Source organism: Carcharodon carcharias, chromosome 25, assembly GCF_017639515.1.
Source record: "Carcharodon carcharias isolate sCarCar2 chromosome 25, sCarCar2.pri, whole genome shotgun sequence".
Lineage (NCBI taxonomy): Eukaryota > Metazoa > Chordata > Chondrichthyes > Lamniformes > Lamnidae > Carcharodon > Carcharodon carcharias.
In genome coordinates, this window is record NC_054491.1 from 20,529,675 (window position 1) to 20,546,761 (window position 17,087).

Genomic DNA, 17,087 nt, shown 5'->3' on the forward strand with positions numbered 1-17,087 from the left:
GGTCGAGGGGCGAGGAGAGGGGTCGAGGGGCGAGGAGAGGGGTCGAGGGGCGAGGAGAGGGGTCGAGGGGCGAGGAGAGGGGTCGAGGGGCGAGGAGAGGGGTCGAGGGGCAAGGATCGAGCGGCAAGGGTCGAGGGGAGAGGAGGGGGGGTCGAGGGGAGAGGAGGGGGGGTCGAGGGGAGAGGAGGGGGGGTCGAGGGGAGAGGAGGGGGGGTCGAGGGGAGAGGAGGGGGGGTCGAGGGGAGAGGAGGGGGGGTCGAGGGGAGAGGAGGTGGGGTCGAGGGGAGAGGAGGGGGGTCGAGGGGAGAGGAGGGGGGTCGAGGGGAGAGGAGGGGGGTCGAGGGGCGAGGCAAGGAGGGGGGCGAGAGGCGAGGAGGGAGGCGAGCGGGGTGGTCGAGGGGCAAGCGATGGGCTAGGAGGGGGGTCGAGGGGCGAGGAGGGGGGGTCGAGGGGCGAGGAGGGGGGGGTCGAGGGGCGAGGAGGGGGGGGATCGAGGGGCGAGGAGGGGGGGGATCGAGGGGCGAGGGGGGGGGTCGAGGGGCGAGGGGGGGGGGGTCCAGGGAGAGAGGGGGGGGGTCGAGGGAGAGAGAGGGGGGGTCCAGGGAGAGAGAGAGAGGGGGGAGGGGTGGGGGGGGGGGGGTGTCCAGGGAGAGAGAGAGAGGGGGGGGTCCAGGGAGAGAGGGGGGGGATCCAGAGCGAGAGAGAGTGGGGGGGGTCCAGGGCGAGAGGGTCCAGAGCGAGAGGGGGGGCTCGAGGGGAAGGGCTCAAGGGCGAGGAGGGGTCTCGAGGGCGAGGGGGGCTTGAGGACGAGCTCGAGGGCGAGGGGGGGTGGTCGAGGGCGACAGGGGGGTGGTGGAGGGCGAGGTCGAGTTTGGATTTTCCTACTGACTGAATCGATAAATACCTTGGGGCTTGGAGATCATAACGTATGTGAAAACTAGCACCTTTATGAAAAATTATCCAACCTCAGGTAAATTAGGACAATTGCCTTAAGTGTTTCTGTGAGGGTGGGTGAAAGGAGAGCGAGGGAGGGAGGGGGGGCGATGGTGAGTGGGGGTGCAGGGCGATGGTGAGTGGGGGGGGCAGGGCGATGGTGAGTGGGGGGGGGGGGGCAGGGCGGGGGGGGTGGGGGGGGGCAGGGCGAGGGGAGAGGGGGGGCAGGGCGAGGGGGAGAGGGGGGCAGGGCGAGGGGGAGAGGGGGGCAGGGCGAGGGGGAGAGGGGGGCAGGGCGAGGGGGAGAGGGGGGGCAGGGCGAGGGGGAATGGGGGGGCAGGGCGAGGGGGAATGGGGGGGCAGGGCGAGGGGGAGAGGGGGGGCAGGGCGAGGGGGAGAGGGGGGCAGGGCGAGGGGGAGAGGGGGGGCAGGGCGAGGGGGAGAGGGGGGGCAGGGCGAGGGGGAGAGGGGGGGCAGGGCGAGGGGGAGAGGGGGGCAGGGCGAGGGGGAGAGGGGGGGGCAGGGCGAGGGGGAGAGGGGGGGCAGGGCGAGGGGGAGAGGGGGGCAGGGCGAGGGGGAGAGGGGGGGCAGAGCAGGGAGAGGGGGCAGGGAGAGGGGGGCAGGGAGAGGGGGGCAGGGAGAGGGGGGAGGAGAGGGGGGCAGGGAGAGGGGGGCAGGAGAGGGGGGCAGGGAGAGGGGGGCAGGGAGAGGGGGGCAGGGAGAGGGGGGCAGGGAGAGGGGGGCAGGGAGAGGGGGGCAGGGAGAGGGGGGCAGGGAGAGGGGGGCAGGGAGAGGGGGGCAGGGAGAGGGGGGCAGGGAGAGGGGGGCAGGGAGAGGGGGGCAGGGAGAGGGGGGCAGGGAGAGGGGGGCAGGGAGAGGGGGGCAGGGAGAGGGGGGCAGGGAGAGGGGGGCAGGGAGAGGGGGGCAGGGAGAGGGGGGCAGGGAGAGGGGGGCAGGGAGAGGGGGGCAGGGAGAGGGGGGCAGGGAGAGGGGGGCAGGGAGAGGGGGGCGGGGCGAGGGGGAGAGGGGAGCGGGGCGAGGGGGAGAGGGGGCGGGGCGAGGGGGAGAGGGGGCGGGGCGAGGGGGAGAGGGGGCGGGGCGAGGGGGAGAGGGGGCGGGGCGAGGGGGAGAGGGGGCGGGGCGAGGGGGAGAGGGGGCGGGGCGAGGGGGAGAGGGGGCGGGGCGAGGGGAGAGGGGGCGGGGCGAGGGGGAGAGGGGGCGGGGCGAGGGGGAGAGGGGGCGGGGCGAGGGGGAGAGGGGGCGGGGCGAGGGGGAGAGGGGGCGGGGCGAGGGGGAGAGGGGGCGGGGCGAGGGGAGAGGGGCGGGGCGAGGGGGAGAGGGGGCGGGGCGAGGGGGAGAGGGGGCGGGGCGAGGGGGAGAGGGGGCGGGGCGAGGGGGAGAGGGGGCAGGGCGAGGGGGAGAGGGGGCAGGGCGAGGGGGAGAGGGGGGGCAGGGCGAGGGGGAGAGGGGGGGCAGGGCGAGGGGGAGAGGGGGGGGCAGGGCAGGGAGAGGGGGGGCAGGGCAGGGAGAGGGGGGCAGGGAGAGGGGGGCAGGGAGAGGGGGGCAGGGAGAGGGGGGCAGGGAGAGGGGGGCAGGGAGAGGGGGGCAGGGAGAGGGGGGGCAGGGAGAGGGGGGGCAGGGCAGGGAGAGGGGGGGGCAGGGAGAGGGGGGTAGGGAGAGGGGGGGCAGGGAGAGGGGGGCAGGGAGAGGGGGGCAGGGAGAGGGGGGCAGGGAGAGGGGCGCAGGGAGAGGGGGGCAGGGAGAGGGGGGCAGGGAGAGGGGGGCGGGGCGAGGGGGAGAGGGGAGCGGGGCGAGGGGGAGAGGGGAGCGGGGCGAGGGGGAGAGGGGAGCGGGGCGAGGGGGAGAGGGGAGCGGGGCGAGGGGGAGAGGGGGGCGGGGCGAGGGGGAGAGGGGGGGGGCGGAGGGGGAGAGGGGGGCGGGGCGAGGGGGAGAGGGGGCGGGGCGCGAGGGGGAGAGGGGGCGGGGCGAGGGGGGAGAGGGGGGCGGGGCGAGGGGAGAGAGGGGGCGGGGCGAGGGGGAGAGGGGGCGGGGGCGAGGGGGAGAGGGGCGGGGAGAGGGGGAGAGGGGGCGGGGGCGAGGGGGAGCGGGGGCGGGGCGGGGGGAGAGGGGGGCGGGGCGAGGGGGAGAGGGGGCGGGGGCGAGGGGGAGAGGGGGCGGGGCGAGGGGGACGAGCGGGGGGCGAGGGGGCGCGGGGGGAGAGGGGGAGCGGGGGGGCGAGGGGGGAGAGGGGGCGGGGCGAGGGGAGAAGGGGGCGGGGGACGACGGTGGGAGCGGGGGCGGGGCGACGGGGGAAGGGAGAGGAGGGACCGAGGGCGACGGGGGAGAGGCGACATGAGGGCGACGGGGCTGAGAGCTGAAGAGGGCGACGGGGAGAGGCGTGAGGGCGACTGGGAACGAGAGGGCGACGGTAGGGAGAGCGAGAGGGCGGACGGGGGAGAGAGGATGAGAGGGAGACGGGGGGAGAGCGATGAGGGCGGGACGGGGGGAGAGCGAGAGGGCGACGGGGGAGAGCGAGAGGGGCAGGGGGGAGAGCGAGAGGGGCAGGGGGGAGAGCGAGAGGGGCAGGGGGGAGAGCGAGAGGGGCAGGGGGGAGAGCGAGAGAGGGGCAGGGGGGGAGAGCGAGAGGGGCAGGGGGAGAGAGCGAGAGGGGCAGGGGGGAGAGCGAGAGGGGAGGGGGGAGAGCGAGAGGGGCAGGGGGGAGAGCGAGAGGGGCAGGGGGGAGAGCGAGAGGGGCAGGGGGGGAGAGCGAGAGGGGCAGGGGGGAGAGCGAGAGGGGCAGGGGGGAGAGCGAGAGGGGCAGGGGGGAGAGCGAGAGGGGCAGGGGGGAGAGCGAGAGGGGCAGGGGGGAGAGCGAGAGGGGCAGGGGGGGAGAGCGAGAGGGGCAGGGGGGAGAGCGAGAGGGGCAGGGGGGAGAGCGAGAGGGGCAGGGGGGAGAGCGAGAGGGGCAGGGGAGAGCGAGAGGGGCAGGGGGGAGAGCGAGGGGGCAGGGGGGAGAGCGAGAGGGGCAGGGGGGAGAGCGAGAGGGGCAGGGGGAGAGAGCGAGAGGGGCAGGGGGGAGAGCGAGAGGGGCAGGGGGGGAGAGCGAGAGGGGCAGGGGGGAGAGCGAGAGGGGCAGGGGGGAGAGCGAAGAGGGGCAGGGGTGGAGAGCGAGAGGGGCAGGGGGGAGAGCGAGAGGGGCAGGGGGGAGAGCGAGAGGGGCAGGGGGGGAGAGCGAGAGGGGCAGGGGGGAGAGCCGAGAGGGGCAGGGGGGAGAGCGAGAGGGGCAGGGGGGAGAGCGAGAGGGGCAGGGGGGAGAGCGAGAGGGGCAGGGGGCGAGAGCGAGAGGGGCAGGGGGTGAGAGCGAGAGGGGGCAGGGGGGAGAGCGAGAGGGGCAGGGGGGAGAGCGAGAGGGGCAGGGGGGGAGAGCGAGAGGGGCAGGGGGGAGAGCGAGAGGGGCAGGGGGGAGAGCGAGAGGGGCAGGGGGGAGAGCGAGAGGGGCAGGGGGGAGAGCGAGAGGGGCAGGGGGGAGAGCGAGAGGGGCAGGGGGGAGAGCGAGAGGGGCAGGGGGGGAGAGCGAGAGGGGCAGGGGGGAGAGCGAGAGGGGCAGGGGGGGAGAGCGAGAGGGGCAGGGGGGAGAGCGAGAGGGGCAGGGGGGAGAGCGAGAGGGGCAGGGGGGAGAGCGAGAGGGGCAGGGGGGAGAGCGAGAGGGGCAGGGGGGAGAGCGAGGAGGGGCAGGGGGGAGAGCGAGAGGGGCAGGGGGGGAGAGCGAGAGGGGCAGGGGGGAGAGCGAGAGGGGCAGGGGGGAGAGCGAGAGGGGCAGGGGGGGAGAGCGAGAGGGGCAGGGGGGAGAGCGAGAGGGGCAGGGGGGAGAGCGAGAGGGGCAGGGGGGAGAGCGAGAGGGGCAGGGGGGAGAGCGAGAGGGGCAGGGGGGAGAGCGAGAGGGGCAGGGGGGAGAGCGAGAGGGGCAGGGGGGAGAGCGAGAGGGGCAGGGGGGAGAGCGAGAGGGGCAGGGGGTGAGAGCGAGAGGGGCAGGGGGGAGAGCGAGAGGGGCAGGGGGGAGAGCGAGAGGGGCAGGGGGGGAGAGCGAGAGGGGCAGGGGGGAGAGCGAGAGGGGCAGGGGGGAGAGCGAGAGGGGCAGGGGGGAGAGCGAGAGGGGCAGGGGGGAGAGCGAGAGGGGCAGGGGGGAGAGCGAGAGGGGCAGGGGGGAGAGCGAGAGGGGCAGGGGGGAGAGCGAGAGGGGCAGGGGGGAGAGCGAGAGGGGCAGGGGGGAGAGCGAGAGAGGGGCAGGGGGGAGGCGAGAGGGGCAGGGGGAGAGAGCGAGAGGGGCAGGGGGGAGAGCGAGAGGGGCAGGGGGGAGAGCGAGAGGGGCAGGGGGGAGAGCGAGAGGGGCAGGGGGGAGAGCGAGAGGGGCAGGGGGGAGAGCGAGAGGGGCAGGGGGGGGAGAGCGAGGAGGGGCAGGGGGGAGAGCGAGAGGGGCAGGGGGGAGAGCGAGAGGGGCAGGGGGGAGAGCGAGAGGGGCAGGGGGGAGAGCGAGAGGGGCAGGGGGGAGAGAGAGAGGGGCAGGGGGGAGAGAGAGAGGGGCAGGGGGGAGAGAGAGAGGGGCAGGGGAGAGATAGAGAGGGGCAGGGGGGAGGAGAGAGGGGCAGGGGGGAGGAGAGAGGGGCAGGGGGGAGGAGAGAGGGGCAGGGGGGAGGAGAGCGAGAGGGGCAGGGGGGAGGAGAGAGGGGCAGGGGGTGGAGAGCGAGAGGGGCAGGGGGGAGAGCGAGAGGGCAGGGGGGAGAGCGAGAGGGCAGGGGGAGAGGGGGGAGAGCGAGAGGGGCAGGGGGGGAGAGCGAGAGGGGCAGGGGGGGAGAGCGAGAGGGGCAGGGGGCGAGAGCGAGAGGGGCAGGGGGAGAGAGCGAGAGGGGCAGGGGGGAGAGCGAGAGGGGCAGGGGGGAGAGCGAGAGGGGCAGGGGGGAGAGCGAGAGGGGCAGGGGGGAGAGCGAGAGGGGCAGGGGGAGAGCGAGAGGGGCAGGGGGGAGAGCGAGAGGGGCAGGGGGGAGAGCGAGAGGGGCAGGGGGGAGAGCGAGAGGGGCAGGGGGGAGAGCGAGAGGGGCAGGGGGGAGAGAGGAGAGGGGCAGGGGGGAGAGCGAGAGGGGCAGGGGGGAGAGCGAGAGGGCAGGGTGGGAGAGCGAGAGGGGCAGGGGGGAGAGCGAGAGGGGCAGGGGGGAGAGCGGAGAGGGCTGGGGGGAGAGCGAGAGGGGCAGGGGGGTGAGAGCGAGAGGGGCAGGGGGAGAGCGAGAGGGGCAGGGGGGAGAGCGAGAGGGGCAGGGGGGAGAGCGAGAGGGGCAGGGGGGAGAGCTGAGAGGGGCAGGGGGAGGAGAGCGAGAGGGGCAGGGGGGGAGAGCGAGAGGGGCAGGGGGAGAGAGCGAGAGGGGCAGGGGGGAGGGAGAGCGAAGGGGGGCAGCGAGAGGGAGGGGGGAGAGCGAGAGGGGCAGGGGGTAGAGAGCGAGAGGGGCAGGGGGAGGAGAGCGAGAGGGGCAGGGGGGAGAGCGAGAGGGGCAGGGGGGAGAGCGAGAGGGGCAGGGGGGAGAGCGAGAGGGGCAGGGGGGAGAGCGAGAGGGGCAGGGGGGAGAGCGAGAGGGGCAGGGGGGAGAGCGAGAGGGGCAGGGGGGAGAGCGAGAGGGGCAGGGGGGGAGAGCGAGAGGGGCAGGGGGGAGAGCGAGAGGGGCAGGGGGGAGAGCGAGAGGGGCAGGGGGGAGAGCGAGAGGGGCAGGGGGGGGAGAGCGAGAGGGGCAGGGGGTGGAGAGCGAGAGGGGCAGGGGGAGAGCGAGAGGGGCAGGGGGGGAGAGCGAGAGGGGCAGGGGGGGAGAGCGAGAGGGGCAGGGGGGAGAGCGAGAGGGGCAGGGGGGAGAGCGAGAGGGGCAGGGGGGAGAGCGAGAGGGGCAGGGGGCGAGAGCGAGAGGGGCAGGGGGAGAGGAGCGAGAGGGGCAGGGGGGAGAGCTGACGAGGGGCAGGGGGGAGAGCGAGAGGGGCAGGGGGGAGAGCGAGAGGGGCAGGGGGGGGTGGGGAGAGCGAGAGGGCAGGGGGGTGAGAGCGAGAGGGGCAGGGGGGGAGAGCGAGAGGGGCAGGGGGGAGAGTGAGAGGGGCGGGGGGGAGAGCGAGAGGGGCGGGGGCGAGAGCGAGAGGGGCGGGGGCGAGAGCGAGAGGGGCGGGGGCGAGAGCGAGAGGGGCGGGGGCGAGAGCGAGAGGGGCGGGGGCGAGAGCGAGAGGGGCAGGGGGCGAGAGCGAGAGGGGCGGGGGCGAGAGCGAGAGGGGGCAGGGGGGAGAGCGAGGAGAGGGGCAGGGGGGAGAGCGAGGAGGGGCAGGGGGGAGAGCGAGAGGGGCAGGGGGGAGAGCGAGAGGGGCAGGGGGTGAGAGCGAGAGGGGCAGGGGGGAGAGCGAGAGGGGCAGGGGGGAGAGCGAGAGGGGCAGGGGGGGAGAGCGAGAGGGGCAGGGGGGAGAGCGAGAGGGGCAGGGGGGGAGAGCGAGAGGGGCAGGGGGGAGAGCGAGAGGGGCAGGGGGGAGAGCGAGAGGGGCAGGGGGGAGAGCGAGAGGGGCAGGGGGGAGAGCGAGAGGGGCAGGGGGGAGAGCGAGAGGGGCAGGGGGGAGAGCGAGAGGGGCAGGGGGGAGAGCGAGAGGGGCAGGGGGGAGAGCGAGAGGGGCAGGGGGGAGAGCGAGAGGGGCAGGGGGGAGAGCGAGAGGGGCAGGGGGGAGAGCGAGAGGGGCAGGGGGGAGAGCGAGAGGGGCAGGGGGAGAGAGCAAGAGGGGCAGGGGGGAGAGCAAGAGGGGCAGGGGGGAGAGCAAGAGGGGCAGGGGGGGAGAGCAAGAGGGGCAGGGGGGAGAGCAAGAGGGGCAGGGGGGAGAGCAAGAGGGGCAGGGGGGAGAGCAAGAGGGGCAGGGGGGAGAGCAAGAGGGGCAGGGGGGAGAGCAAGAGGGGCAGGGGGGAGAGCAAGAGGGGCAGGGGGGAGAGCAAGAGGGGCAGGGGGGAGAGCAAGAGGGGCAGGGGGGAGAGCAAGAGGGGCAGGGGGGAGAGCAAGAGGGGCAGGGGGGAGAGCAAGAGGGGCAGGGGGGAGAGCAAGAGGGGCAGGGGGGAGAGCAAGAGGGGCAGGGGGGAGAGCAAGAGGGGCAGGGGGGAGAGCAAGAGGGGCAGGGGGGAGAGCAAGAGGGGCAGGGGGGAGAGCAAGAGGGGCAGGGGGGAGAGCAAGAGGGGCAGGGGGGAGAGCAAGAGGGGCAGGGGGGAGAGCAAGAGGGGCAGGGGGGAGAGCAAGAGGGGCAGGGGGGAGAGCAAGAGGGGCAGGGGGGAGAGCAAGAGGGGCAGGGGGGAGAGCAAGAGGGGCAGGGGGGGAGAGCAAGAGGGGCAGGGGGGAGAGCAAGAGGGGCAGGGGGGAGAGCAAGAGGGGCAGGGGGGAGAGCAAGAGGGGCAGGGGGGAGAGCAAGAGGGGCAGGGGGGAGAGCAAGAGGGGCAGGGGGGGAGAGCAAGAGGGGCAGGGGGGAGAGCAAGAGGGGCAGGGGGGAGAGCAAGAGGGGCAGGGGGGGAGAGCAAGAGGGGCAGGGGGGAGAGCAAGAGGGGCAGGGGGGAGAGCAAGAGGGGCAGGGGGGAGAGCAAGAGGGGCAGGGGGGAGAGCAAGAGGGGCAGGGGGGAGAGCAAGAGGGGCAGGGGGGAGAGCAAGAGGGGCAGGGGGGAGAGCAAGAGGGGCAGGGGGGAGAGCAAGAGGGGCAGGGGGGAGAGCAAGAGGGGCAGGGGGGAGAGCAAGAGGGGCAGGGGGGAGAGCAAGAGGGGCAGGGGGGAGAGCAAGAGGGGCAGGGGGGAGAGCAAGAGGGGCAGGGGGGAGAGCAAGAGGGGCAGGGGGGAGAGCAAGAGGGGCAGGGGGGAGAGCAAGAGGGGCAGGGGGGAGAGCAAGAGGGGCAGGGGGGAGAGCAAGAGGGGCAGGGGGGAGAGCAAGAGGGGCAGGGGGGAGAGCAAGAGGGGCAGGGGGGAGAGCAAGAGGGGCAGGGGGGAGAGCAAGAGGGGCAGGGGGGAGAGCAAGAGGGGCAGGGGGGAGAGCAAGAGGGGCAGGGGGGAGAGCAAGAGGGGCAGGGGGGAGAGCAAGAGGGGCAGGGGGGAGAGCAAGAGGGGCAGGGGGGAGAGCAAGAGGGGCAGGGGGGGAGAGCAAGAGGGACAGGGGGGAGAGCAAGAGGGACAGGGGGGAGAGCAAGAGGGGCAGGGGGGAGAGCAAGAGGGGCAGGGGGGAGAGCAAGAGGGGCAGGGGGGAGAGCAAGAGGGGCAGGGGGGAGAGCAAGAGGGGCAGGGGGGAGAGCAAGAGGGGCAGGGGGGAGAGCAAGAGGGGGAGTGAGGGGGGAGAGAGGGAGAGCAAGAGCGAGGGGGGAGAGCAAGGGCATGGAGAGAGGGAGGGGGGAGAGTGAGAGGGAGGGAGGGAGAGGAGGAGAGCGAGAGGTGGGGGGGAGAGCGAGACAGGGGGGATAGCGAGAGGGAGGGCGAGGGGGGGGAGAGAGGGAGAGGAGGAGAGCGAGAGCGAAGGGGTGAGCAAGGTCGGGGAGAGGGGGAGAGGGGAGGACAAGATGGAGAGGGCATGCGAGGTGGGGCCGAGGTAGATGGAGGGGGGACGAGAGGCAGAGGGGGAGAGCAAAAGGGAGGGGGGAGGCGATGAGTGAGTGGTGGGCTGGGGCGAGAGGGAGAGGAGGCGGCGAGGGGTTGGGGGGGAAGTGTTGTATGAGGGCGAGGGGGGGCGCGTAGGAGATGAGTGGGAACGAGAGGGAACGCAAGGGGGGAGGAACGAGAGGGGGGAGGGTGGGAGGGAAAGCAACAGGGTGGGGGGCAACGAGTGGGTGGCGGTGACAAGAGGGAGAGGGTGTGCACCAAGAGGGTGTGGGGGGGTGAGAGGGAGAGGGCAGGCAGCGAGAGGGATGCAAAGGAGGTCAAGAGGGAGAGCGAGAGGGACGAGGGGGGAACGAGAGGTGGGTTTTGGGACAAGGGGCTGGGGCCTTGCTGGAAGGTAAAATCATAAGGCATTGGTAGGGTCATCAAATAAAATCAATTATTAGCCTTAATTCACAGGGAGAAATATGTAGATAGATACTACTCAACACATCGAACTATACCCCAATATTAGTCACCAATTTCAGGACAGGAGATGTCGAGGGAAGGCCAGTTATAGAAAGTACCAGGAATCTTGCTGCCTATGTAATAAAATAGTACGGGTATAAAATGTATTACAAAACTCTTATGCAGTAATGACAGTTATTTATTTCAGTTCATGTTGCAATTTCAAAATGTTGCTTCATGCATGACACTGGATAGATGAAAAGCTGCTACATACCCTTTTATTTACAATCTTAAGAAAACCTTCCATCAAACCAATGGTAAGCTTTTCAATATTGCTCATTAAAATCAACATCTCTAAGCTCAGCCAGAGCAATAGCAGCCCTGGCCTTAGGAATGAGCAAATCATCCAACATTCCCACATTCCCCATCCAATGATCCACCATCGTCAGCCTCTGCCGCGCCCACCCCCCCCACCCCTGCTAGAAAACACATGCCCTTAGCGAATACTTATGCACATTATGCTCTATTGCAAAGTATCCGGTGGCCAAGTACTTTTGCAACACTGTCTAGCCTCAAGTGAAAAGTGGGCATTTGAACAAAGTACGGGAAGGTGGGGGGAAGGGAGGAAATGAGGGGAAAAAAATCTGTGATGTGTTTCACAGTCAAGCAACTGACCAGTCCTCACAATCTAGATCCAAATATGAAGAGCTGCCAATTGGCTGACATACCAGAGGGCACAGGCACGGGTGCAGGCAAAGCTTAATGGATTAACATGTTTAAGAGAACAGCGAGATTCTGGGATTCTGAAGAACGGAACATACTTCCAAAACTGTTGCCCACTTTGGCTGGTAGTTTAGTGTAAGCAAGTTTAGCAAGACCTCAAGTGTCAAGTAGTGGGTGGTGCACAAAGCATGCCTCAGTGTACAGATTAAACACTCACTCATTTCTGGGTTAGCAAACAACCAAATAAGTCAGGTGCAAGCCCACTTACAGAATGAAACATGGCATTGCATTTGGGAACACGTAGCTTCACTGGAAATTCTGCCTCAGAACCTAGACAATGGATTATCCTGTTAAATGCATGGAGCAACACATGCTGTGCCAGTGTTGCTTAACTTTCCATCTTTTATTTCTTTATTCTTTCATGGGATATGGGCATCACTGGAAGTACCAGCATTTTTTTGCCCAACCCTAACTGCTCTTGAACTGAGTGGCTTGCTCAACCATTTCAGCAGGCAGTTAAGGGTCAACCACCTTGCTGTGGGTCTGAAGTCACATGTAGGCCAGACCAGGTAAGGACGGCCGATTTCCTTCCCTAAAGGACATTAGTGAATGGGATGGGTTTTTATGACAATCAATGATAATTTCATGGTCACCATTACCGGGACTAGTTTTATATTCCAGGCTTTTATTAACTGAATTCAAATTCCACCAGCTGCCATGGTGGGATTTTAACCCATGTCCCCAGAGGCTTGTAGTCCAGTGGCATTACCACTATGCCACCAAAGCCACGTTCAGAACCATGCTAAATCTGACATGAACAGTTTCACTCAAAATGAAGTTGAGTTTCTATAATCAGAAAGAGAAATCAAGATTTTAATAAATCTGAATTTACAGGCTTAGGGGTGCAGATGGTACTATAAGGCCAAAGAGTCCCTTCAGCTGACATGCACCTTATGACAGGCCCCACTGCCTCACCTTTAGATCCAACAACTCCTGGGTGCAAAGTTTTAATATTCACAGGTTCAATCTTATAGTGAAATTAGATTATTTATCAAGCTGCACCATTTAGAGAACAACCTTAGCTGTTCCCAAGCTATTTCCATACCACGTTCCCACACCTCTTTTGAGAACGGTATGCATTCCATGGTCAACAACATAACTAACATTGATGAAGCTGTCTAGGATTATATGAATAATTTTCTGTTGGACTTCCCTCTCCAATGCACAGTTGCATTTCATGGCAAAAGCCCACTCACTAAAATCGTACACAACTAGGATTTATTGACAACAGATCAATAAATTGAACTCCATTTTCAAAACAGCCACAGCGACAGAAGCTTCTGATAGAACCTAATTGAAATATACGTCAGCATTAATATTGGAACAGGAAGTAAATCAATGTTAATTTAAAAATGCATTCTTAAAATGCAAATGGTTTTCAGTGAGAACAAGGGTATTAATTTCAAGCATCGCTTATATCTTCCTAAATCATGACTTCATTTTTCTTTAAAAATGCTGGCCTAGTGGGTAAACTATTCAACACACGATCCAATGTTCGGCTGCACCATACAGATCCATAGGTTCCAAGCTCGATCATTAGTTATCAAAGCAAGTTATCTGATCACAGTCAGAGAAGCATTGCTCAGGTGGCTACGATTGGCCTGTTTATTGCTAAGCTACTGAGAGGAAAAAAAAAGAGGGAAAAAAAGCAGCCTAGATTACTGCTCCTGAACACTGACTCTGGACATTATACAAGAGCAGGATTGGGCTCAGCTGTGAAAAAAAAACACACATAATAAGATTTTCAAGCCTTAGAAAAATTTGAAGCATAAATTGTTTCAAATCTGCAATGAATGATTATCTTTGAATGATCCTTGACAATCAGAGATATCAAAAGAGCTTTCTGAAAATCTGCATTCAAAGAGCTTTGCAAATGCAAAACAATGCGCATAAAATACTAGTTTTATTTTGAGTTGGTCAAACTGATTATTTTATTTGACAGTATGTGTGCATATGTATTTTTTTAAATAATAAATGTAACAGTTCAAAGAGCTACTGGGAGCCATTTCAATACAAATTAAGGAGGCCCCAGGTGCCATCCCCATTCTGTGTTGAGTTAGATGAAGCGACACAACTGGACCCAGCATTTCCAGATTAAGGATGGAAAAAGTTGACAAGAGTTCTTGTAATCGCCACTGCAAGTGTATGGGGGTAGGATGTGACCATATAGAATAGAATCAAAGATCATCAAGTAGGGGACTATCAAGCTGGTAAAGCTCTCTGAATCCAATAACCAGCTACACTCCCACCACGATACAGCAAGTCAGCTACATTAAAAAAAAATCATTTTTGAAATACCTTCATAATGCTCAACTGCTGACACACTGGCTTTCTTTTCAAGCTTGAAAATTTGGGATGGATTACCCTAATTCACAAATTTATTGTTTTACAAGTCTAAATTGTAGCTCTATGTAAATAGGGGTTACATCATCAAGGATAGGTTGAGAGAGATGTAATAATCTCCCTGGCTTTTTAAGTGGTGGGGGGAGCAGATGTGGTAGGTTCATTGCGATATGAAGCATATTTTTAAGGTACAGTCACAAATACAGCGGTTAATACAATTATAAAAACAGCTATGAAATACATAAAGCTTTTACAAACCAAAAAAACAAGTTTAAGAAATTCTACATTACAGTGGTAGGCATGTACCAAAACCCCATCAATGCACAAGACATGTATGTTTTGCATATTACTGTCTGGTTACGTACATAAGCATGTAAGGGTTTTGATGCTTGCCATTTTGGAAGTGCTGCTTTCTAAAGACCAAGACTGTCACCAACTACCCCTACGATCTGACATTTTTTAAAAAATGCTGTGGAAGTCCTGTACTGCACAAAAACTACAGTTAAAGATTTATTTCAGAAGCTATACTTCTAAAGAAAAACCCAGGACCAATGTAGTTATGATATACTTGCAGTACTGTGCTAAACTGCTCAATGCAACTGATTGCTAGCAATAATGTGCTTCTCATATATTGCCATCAGGGGCTATTTTTATTAAACCACAAAATTCAAAATTACTCAGGTTTCAATGACTTTCTAAGCCAAGTAATAACATTATACCAAAATGAATCATTCAGGCCCTGAAATACTGGACAGAGGGAGGCGAGGGGGGTGTGGTTAACGTAAGGTTTGCTGAGAATTCACTAAATTATCAAAGAATTTTACTCCCTGACAACTCAAAAAAAGAGGGAGTCTAGATTAATGATACTTATTCCCTCACCATTTCCCTCAATGACGTTGTAGGGAAAGATGAATTTCAGTTTGAAGTGATACCAGCCTTGGTATCTTAAAGGTATATTTTTTTCAGAGGTTGCAAATGATGCACTCAGGTGCATAAATAGCAATGAGTGAATTTTTTATATATATATATACACATATATATAAATGCACACATGCACTTATTCCCCCACCTCTTCGAATGAAGTTGTAGAGAAAGATGGAATTTTAGTTTGAAATGCCTTGGTAGTTTTACATATATTTTAAGAACCTGCAAACGATGCACTTAGGTGCGTAGAACATAAACGGGTGCAAATTAAAAAAATGCCTAGGCGCTCAGAAGATAACAAGCAAGGAGGGGGTGGGGGGAGGCATAAGGAGGGGGGATTAAAAATTGAGCCAAATTTGCATCCCATCCTGAACATGATGGCGGTCGCTGGAGGAAAGCCCGCCAAACAGGTGATTAGAAATGCAAAGGGAGCTGGGGCTGTAACTCCAACTCAGGGCAAGGGGGGGTGACATTTTATTTGAATATATATCCATATTTTTTTTTTTAAAAATGAACCGTTTTATTTGGAAACTTTTCCCGACAGGGATCAAGATCACGAAGGCTAAGGGAAGGAAAAGCGGGGAGGGGAGGGGGTGGGGTGAGGGGGGGGGGGGGGGGGGGGGGGGGAGGGAGAGGGAAATAAGACACGCAAATCTTCATTTTCTTTACTGTTTTTTTTCCCTCAAAAAAAAAACTCGACCACCTCCCCTCTCCGTCCCTGGACGTCAAGATCTGTCAGACAGGCCGGTGCTGCTCAATGCCTCAAACAACACACACACACACACACACACACACTTCATTCCCCTCCCCATCCCCTCAGGATTTTTATTTTCAATTTTTTTTAATTTTTGTGTGTGTGTGTGTGTGTGTGTGTGGAGGGGGGGAGGTAAAGGGGAGGGGGTGGGGAAAGGTGGTGGTTTTTGAGGGGAGGAGGAGGAGGAGGGGGGGGTGGTTAGTAATTACCTCACTACTGCTGCTTTCTCCGAAGAGGTCGTGGAACTTGTGCAGGTTTTTGCCGATGGCGGCGGAGACGGGCAGGGCGGCGTCGAATCCGTGTTTTAAATCCTTCCTCGAGCTCAGGATCCGCGACCGTCCCGATTTTTTCCAGGGCCGAGCTGGGAAACGGGTCCGAGCTGTGTGCGCCATTTTAGGGAGTCTGTTTGTGTGTGTGTGTGTGTGTGTGTGAGAGGGAGGGGAGGGGAGGGGAGGGGAGGGAAGGGAGGGAGGAAGGAAGGAAGGGTTCTCCTCCTCCCCCCTCCCCTCCCGCAACCAACAACCACTCTCTCCCTCTCGCCCCGCAACCTGTATAACGCAGAGGCCGCCCTGTTGCCGCCTCCGGAGAGAAATTGCCCTACTCAGCGGAGGGGGCGGGAGGTGAGGTGGGGGGGAGGGGGGGGGAACCCCGCAAACTGAATACCTCAGCACCGCCAGTTGTCGGACTCCCGAACTTTGGGGATTGGGGCATTCATGGTCCCGGGGGCGAGGGTGGGCGGGACTCGGCAGGCCGCCCTGGACCATGGATAGGCGTGTTTGCTACGCGAAAGGCGATATTCATATTCAGCCTCCCGCACCCCAGAACTGGCTGGGAAAGCGTCCGGAAGCTGAATAATAAATAAATCAATGGACATCTCTTGCTGCGTTATGCAATAATCAGTGGCCGGGGTTGAGACGCTGTTAACCCCGTATCAGCATATTTCAGCAACAGCTTAGTTGTTGCAAACAGGTAGACTTATAATATACATGAGTCGGGCACTAAGCCATATTACGACATCGTTATTCCAACTGAATAACATAGTACAGATATGGTGTCAATAATGCTGTATTATGCACGGTCCAGGGTCCAGACAGAACTCTGGAATCTGAATAACTCAAGGAGCAAAATGCAAGGATAAATGAGAAAATATTAAGTGCATTTGATTAAAGTGCATAACGATATTTTTTTTTAAAAATGCAAGCAATAAAGGGAATTAGAAACATTGCATGAAGCCAACGTGGCAAAAAGGTCACATTTTTAAATGCTACATTTACATATGCTTTTCAATTAAAATGCAATTGAATAGACAGTTTTCTGATGCGGGCACAGACGGGGCAAACGTGCCATGTGGAAGTGCAACCATAAGTTCATTGCTATTAATTACTAGTCAGTTAAAAAGCAGCCGCTGCGTCCCCCCGTCCTCCCCCAAACATGCAACACTTGTGGTACTTGCACCCCAGCTGCCACTGTGCTGTGACGCAACTTAAAATGTATTATATGCAAGGAGGAGTGAGAGAGGTGGAAATAGGGTTGGGTTAACATGCAAATTTGGACACACAGACGCCTTTAAAGCCGAACACAGGAACAGATGGAAGGGGCCCCCACTATCGAAAAGTGCAGAGTCTGGACGCAGAGCCCTATTAGTAAGGGCAGTTTAAATTTGCCATTGAATGCAAGGTGACCACCTTCTGTTGTCACTAGAAATCTTGGAGACTGAATTTAAACAGCATCATGCCATCCCCACTGATGCCTGGGTAAGGGGGCACATGTAAACAGGCACAAGCAGAGTGCAAATTTTTTTTCATGTTTACCTAAAGGTTTCAGCAACGACTGCATTCTTTCGATACAAGGTCTCAGTTCAGGACAATCATTGATATTTCTGCCAAGCTCCAATCTACTCTAAATTAAGAGATAAATACATGATACAGTTCAGGGAAAAGTTGGTGTTGGCGGGGGAGGGGGGGGTTGCATGGGGAAACTCAAGATGATTTTTAAATGCCCCAAAAAGAACAAGAGTAATGTAATATAGCATTACAAAACAAAAACATTTACCTAGGATATCATTTACATCTTACCAGCCAACTGGCATGTTAGCAGAATGGAGGAGGATTCTTCCTGATCAACTTCAATTGCCATAAGAAATAGGAGTAGGCCATTCAGCCCTTTGAGCCCACTCTGCCATTCAATGAGATCATGGATGATCTTTTACTGGAACATCAATTTCCTGCACTATCCCTGCATTCCTTGATGTTTTTGATATGTAAAAATCTATCAATCTCAGCCTTG

The 17,087-nt window shown here is 61.5% G+C and overlaps 1 protein-coding gene across 3 annotated transcripts in view; it reads right to left on the minus strand.

Annotated features, from left to right (window-relative positions):
- Nucleotides 1-15,234, minus strand: part of kmt2a (lysine (K)-specific methyltransferase 2A) — a 150,574-nt gene extending 135,340 nt beyond the window's left edge. For all 3 annotated transcript variants that reach the window (XM_041174477.1, XM_041174478.1, XM_041174476.1), the window contains exon 1: nt 15,011-15,234. In XM_041174477.1, coding sequence (XP_041030411.1) covers nt 15,011-15,193 — 183 coding nt within the window. In that variant the 5' untranslated portion in view covers nt 15,194-15,234. The remainder of the gene's footprint in view (nt 1-15,010) is intronic.
- Between the last annotated feature and the right edge of the window lie 1,853 nt (nt 15,235-17,087).